General features: G+C 39.8%; 1 protein-coding gene across 1 annotated transcript; it reads left to right on the plus strand.

Annotated features, from left to right (window-relative positions):
* The first annotated feature begins 1691 nt into the window (after nucleotides 1-1691).
* LOC149813575 (protein HAIKU1-like) lies at nucleotides 1692-3523 on the plus strand. Its single transcript, XM_089991974.1, has one exon. It carries the CDS (start codon nucleotides 2367-2369, stop codon nucleotides 3300-3302), a length of 936 nt encoding a protein of 311 aa, XP_089848100.1. The 5' UTR covers nucleotides 1692-2366; the 3' UTR covers nucleotides 3303-3523.
* The last annotated feature ends 2178 nt before the right edge of the window (nucleotides 3524-5701 follow it).

Below are 5701 nucleotides of genomic sequence, written 5' to 3' on the forward strand. Positions count from 1 at the left end.
CCAAAATATTATCAATGAAACAATATAGTAACAGTATGTAAGAGAGTATCATAGTATGTCAACCACCCACCCAAGCCCTCAAGAGTATACATCACTCCAGCATGAAAATACATCAAGATACTAAAAAAAAGTAGAAAACTAAGAAGAATAATATGAAAAAAATACATTTTTCTCGAACATTGTGTAGTTGCTCCTTGGTGCACCTCTTGTTGTTGCACTCATCTTGTCTTCACCAAGTATTCCTATAACCGACTACCAGTTTCTTCAAAGCTAGTGAATGATTTGTACATTGTTTCACTATATCGGATTTATCTTGGATTCACTACAAAAATTGTAAAACCAGATATTAAAATACAAAACCCTTAACATCTTAGCATATCCCTCCCTAAAAAATGAATTTAGCATGAATTCACTCAAAATTGCAAAATCAAGGGTTAAAATACAAAAACCCCAACAACTAACCATATCCAAACAAAATAACTGCCTTTAAAATGCATTCACTCAAAAAATACAAAAACAAGGTTTTAGATACAAAATCCCTAAAATCTAAGCATACTCGAAAATACGTTATTGGGATTTAGCATGCATTTTACTCAATAAATTACAAAGTTAAGATTTAAAATACAAAAACCTTAAACATACTCAACAAAAAAATCGTCCCCAACAAACCTTAACACTTTAATTGGATTAAGGTTAACTCTATCCATGAGAGAGAGAAAGTGAGAACACTTTAGTCCTGCAACAACATATAGAGATACGTGCAGAGAAAGAAAGCTTGAAAAGGGCAAAGGATCGCCAAAAAGATGTTCGCAGCCTAAGGCAAAGGATCGTAAGAAGGATGCTGATAGCAGCGTTTGAGAGAGGCTTGCCAAAAGGACAATCGTAACAACGATAGAGAGGGGAGTTCCGGGGTCATGCGGCATATAGAGAGAGAGAGAGAGAGAGAGAGAGAGAGAGAGAGAGACGAGGAGAGTTCTGGGGTTAGGGGAGAGAGAGGCAGCAAGAGAGAAGTAAAGGGTAAGATGTTTCAACTGTTTTTTTTGCTTCTGTTCTGGTTCCCTGTCCCGTTATTTTCGTAACAAACAGTAAAATCTTGTTTTTTGAGTTGTTTCGACAGGCGTGATTTGCAGCTGCGCCGTCCCAAATCACGTCCATCACATCAAACAGGCCCTAAGGGTCGATTGTTTCATGCGTTATAAACAACAATAGGCCTAATTAAAAGCCCTCCTTGAGGTGGAAAATGCTTCATGAGAGAACGGAAACCCGTTGTTTTGGGGTGGGCCCACTCACTCTTTTACACCCGGTGTTCGTTTAAACTCAGGCGAGAACGAGCGACAGTGGGTGTGAAACAAAGGACCCCTTTGCGTTTCTTATTTTACGGGTTCCCACTACGTGTTTTTCTTACAGAGATGTTTGTTTCACCTCTCTAGGAAAGACACTTCATTTCATAGGAAAGAGGGCCTCTGTCACAGGAAAACGGAAATTGCATGAAACAAACGCCGACGCCTTGGCAATAAATCCTGGCTGTGGTGGGTCACACTCCCGACCAAATCCCATTTAAAATAAACGAAATCATCTTTTTTTGCCCTAACCCTAAATTTTACCGTTTAGGTTGGTGTCCACTGAGCCCTTGTGTTTACCAAAACCCTCCACCTCGTCATCTCTCTCTCTCTCTCTCTCTCTCTCTGCGTCACCATAGAATTCTAGGTCACACAGTCCGAAGACACTCAGATTCCCACTTGCTGTTTCAGAAGGGTAAGGAAGTGGATAAACCCTAACCCTAGATCCGATACTTCGAAGGAGTGGAGACGATTGAGCCCTTTCCCACTTCAATCCCGAGAAGAGGCAAGTGATTCCTCCGCCCCCCTCCCCCCCATTTCCTTTCTTTTCGTTGCACGGGAGCGAAGATTTCGACGGCTCGCGAGAGAAAAATTCGGGCGTTCATGGACGAATTTGGTTGATGGTAGTCGATTTTTCCGCTTCTGGTTCTCTCTTAGGTCCTGGTATTTTCATTTTGATTCGTTTCCGATTGGTTTCGCGTTGTGGATGGTCGTAGTTTCGAGGTATTCGCGGTTGGTTTCAGTCGAGAAGGGGGATTCGTAGGTTTTTTTGGTGGGAGGAAGCTTTTTTCTAGGGTTGTGATGTTTAGCGCTTGGATGTAGGTTGATTGGTTTTGAGTTTTGAAGGATGCTTGTGGAGGAATGAGTATGGGGAGTACCGAGAGTTCGAAGATGACGTCTGCTTTTCACGTTTAGCTTCTGCTTCTTTTGTTCGGGCCATTGAGGACAATTTCTGGTGCAGGAGACGATTACAGAAATTGGTGGTGCAATTCTGGTCTGTAGAATTGCGGTACGAATACGAAATCGATGGATAATTCGGGATTTAGTGGGAATGGTAGGCACGTCGATCACTTGGGTACGAATACTCAATCCCATAAGATAGCGAAGAACATAAGGAAGAGTCCTATTCACCAGTCTAACTATGGGAACGCAAGACAGCAACAACCTCAGCCTCAGGTTTATAACATCAACAAGAGCGAATTCAGAAACATAGTCCAGCAATTGACGGGTTCACCGGCTCAGGAGCGGCCGGTGCCTGCCCCAGTTCAACCCCCTAAGCCGCCTAACCTGCGCCTGCAGAAAATCCGGCCTCCGCCCTTGATGCCGATCAGTAGGCCTCGAGCTATTACGCTGCCAGCTGCCCCGCTCGCTCCTTTCAACAATGCCTTTGGATGTAATGCTGCACCTGTTGCTACCGTGAGTAACAATAGCAACAATATCAACTCCAATTCTCTGCTTTTAGCTAGACCAAACAGCCAGCACTTTCTGCCTAGCCCTACATTTCCGCCTTCGCCACCTCTAACACCCGGCGATGCCGTATGGGCCAATGCTGCCGAATCACCTATTTCTGCTTATATGCGTTACCTTCAGAACTCGATTGTCGATCCTGCTCAGCAACAACAACAACCAATGCCTCCAAGTTTGCTTCCTACACCACCTCCGATGCTGCCATCGCCTCAGCCAAACCCTCCGCTTCTTCCTTCTCCCACTTCACAATTTCTTTTGCCTTCTCCTGGTGCTTTTATGTCACCTCCATCTCCACATTCACCTTTCCCTTTGTTATCACCAGGGTTTTTCTTCCCATCACCTGGCATTAATTCCCCTTTCTCATTTCCTTCGTCGTCGCAATCAGGAATACTAGGACCCAGACCGCAGCTTCCCCCGCCTTCTCCTGGGTTTTTGTTTCCTCCATCACCTGTAGGTAGATTTCCCATTTCAAGTCCCAGATGGAGGGGGCAATAGCTGCTACCTGGATGTGGAGCACCGGATTTTTCCAGAGGAGTTGTACCTAGAATTCTGCCCGTGCTTCTTGTTTACGACTGGGTGGTAACTGGGAGATTATGTTACATGTTTTTTTCTTTAACCTCTTTGTAACTAAGTTGTAGCAAGTTGTTATATATATTGTAGGACGCATAATGCAAGACCCTTTTCTTTCTTTCCTTTCTTTTTCTTCCTTTTGTTGTTTTCCCTTTTCTCTTTTTTGGGCTTGTATTGTATCACTCAATTGTAAGGATAAGTTCAACCGCTTTTTATCGGAAAAAACAATTTTTGTTTGTTACGAGAGTATTTATTTCAACCATTCAATGCCATAAAGCTTTGGCGTAGATGAAAATGTGGGGTGGTGTTTCATAAAATCATATATCATGGACATGATTATGGAAATCTCTAAAATTAGAGACTTGCCCGTGGTAGTTTATTTTGAATATTGTCTTTGTCTTATACCAGGCTGCAGTTTACAATTTGTGGAAAGTGGAAGTGACTTCTGAGTAATAGCTTCTATATGCAATTATTTCAAGTTCAAGATTCTTTTTCATTTTTTCCCCCTCTCTGGATGTGTGTGCATGAAGGCGCGACATTGCTGTTTCATTATTTATTGCTGCTCTGAGGCATCACTTGAATTCTTGCTTGTACATCTTTGATAAGCTATGCTATATATATAATGAATCTATTTTTGCTGCCTCTTTACCAATAAATAAGAATTTATCTTGGAGAATGGACAGGATATATTAAGTTGCAGTGCCATTGAATATGACTTGCTCATGTCTTGATGCGTAGTTATAAATCTCATCTCTTTTCTAGGGAAGATGTGAGCAAAATGATTTGTGTTTTAATTAATTTTTTATTCATCAAGAATTCAGAAATGTATCTCTCAAAAGAGATTGAACATTCATTTGGTCTTGATTTGTCTTGAGTGAAAAAAGCACTAGACTGGATTTGCATGGAGGTGATTAATTTAATGATTAATAACAACTACATGCGTATGCGAATCCAGATAGGTTATGATCCGTTTGGAATGGAAAATCATGATATGGCATGAATGCCATATATATATATCCTATAAAATCATTTTATAGCTTGAACATGTATATTCAAGTGAATTTGTGATAAAGGATGGACTAACTAGATTTTCTAGCTTCATATATACTATTTGGCTTGCATAACTAACAACTGAAATTAAGTGGTCAAGATATACATTTCATTTCTGTGAATCATCTTTTGCCCAACCAAATCTAAAAATAAGATCCAGACAGACTTTATATATATATATATATATATATATATATATATATATATATATATGTCACTGCAAGTTAATAGCTCAGTTTTTAATGGGAATAGGAGAAACCTAATAAGGTAAGTTTGCTAGTTCACTTATTATTGGAACCTTTTGATGGATGAACTTTTCAGTTAGACTAGAAACAAATAATTAAACCCCCAATCACAGCTGGTGCTTTTATTTTTATGTATATATATATATTTATTTAAGTTGCTTAAATGGACGATAACAAATTTACCAACTTTAATTATGCTATCAAATTTCATAGCGCCATTGTTGTGTTTTCCTTTGAATAGCACTAATAAGGATATTTTACTGATTTTTTATGTGATGTATGGTTACATTATTGAGTTAACTTCGAAAGCTAGGGAATATGTACCAAAAGTAATTGGAGGTTCTGCCACTTTTTTTGGAGCAACCCCCACACCCACCCCACACACATACAGCAGACAGCATACAGAGGAAGTGTATGCCTTACTCCATTTGGCACTTCCTTTTCTCGTTTGGTCTAGTCTTCTTGATGTGCATTTCACTGCACCTGCAACATTTACAATCTGCCTCTTATGGGCAAATATTAAGTTATGTGAAGTAAGATCTGATGTTCATAAGAAGTATGCTTGTTAAATATATACTCTCAAGTCCTTGGCACTGAAGCTACATGATTGGGCATGGCACTTTTTTTCCCTGCAGCATATGTATAATAAGCTTGGCAACTTTAATGAGAGATGCTGTTGAAGGCGAAAGCTTGTCATATTTATGGGACAAGAACTTCTAGTTCTTAACGCTAGAATTTTCTGGATGATTGCTCGGCAAGCGTATTGCATGTCTTTGACTTATTGGTATGATTCATCACTTTATTTATGCTATTAGAAAATCTTATTTAAATGTGATTATTTTAACCAGTGTATTTTGAGCCCTCAGTCCAGTCTTATTTGTGATATGTTCTGATATTGTAGGGCATTTTTGTTACTGCACCATGTCTCCATATTACTACTTATGAGGAAACGTGCCAACAAGAAAGCAATGGCCTGAATAATATAAAACCAGGGATGGCCTAAGAATATGCTTGAGAAATACAAGAAAT

Source organism: Nuphar pumila, chromosome 16 (assembly GCF_984573655.1).
Source record: "Nuphar pumila chromosome 16, dmNupPumi1.hap1.1, whole genome shotgun sequence".
In the NCBI taxonomy this organism is placed as follows: Eukaryota; Viridiplantae; Streptophyta; class Magnoliopsida; order Nymphaeales; family Nymphaeaceae; genus Nuphar; species Nuphar pumila.

What these genes read in the sequence shown, in the direction of transcription:
- LOC149813575 (XM_089991974.1), top strand. Translation starts at nt 2,367, where the DNA reads ATGGATAATTCGGGATTTAGTGGGAATGGTAGGCACGTCGATCACTTG.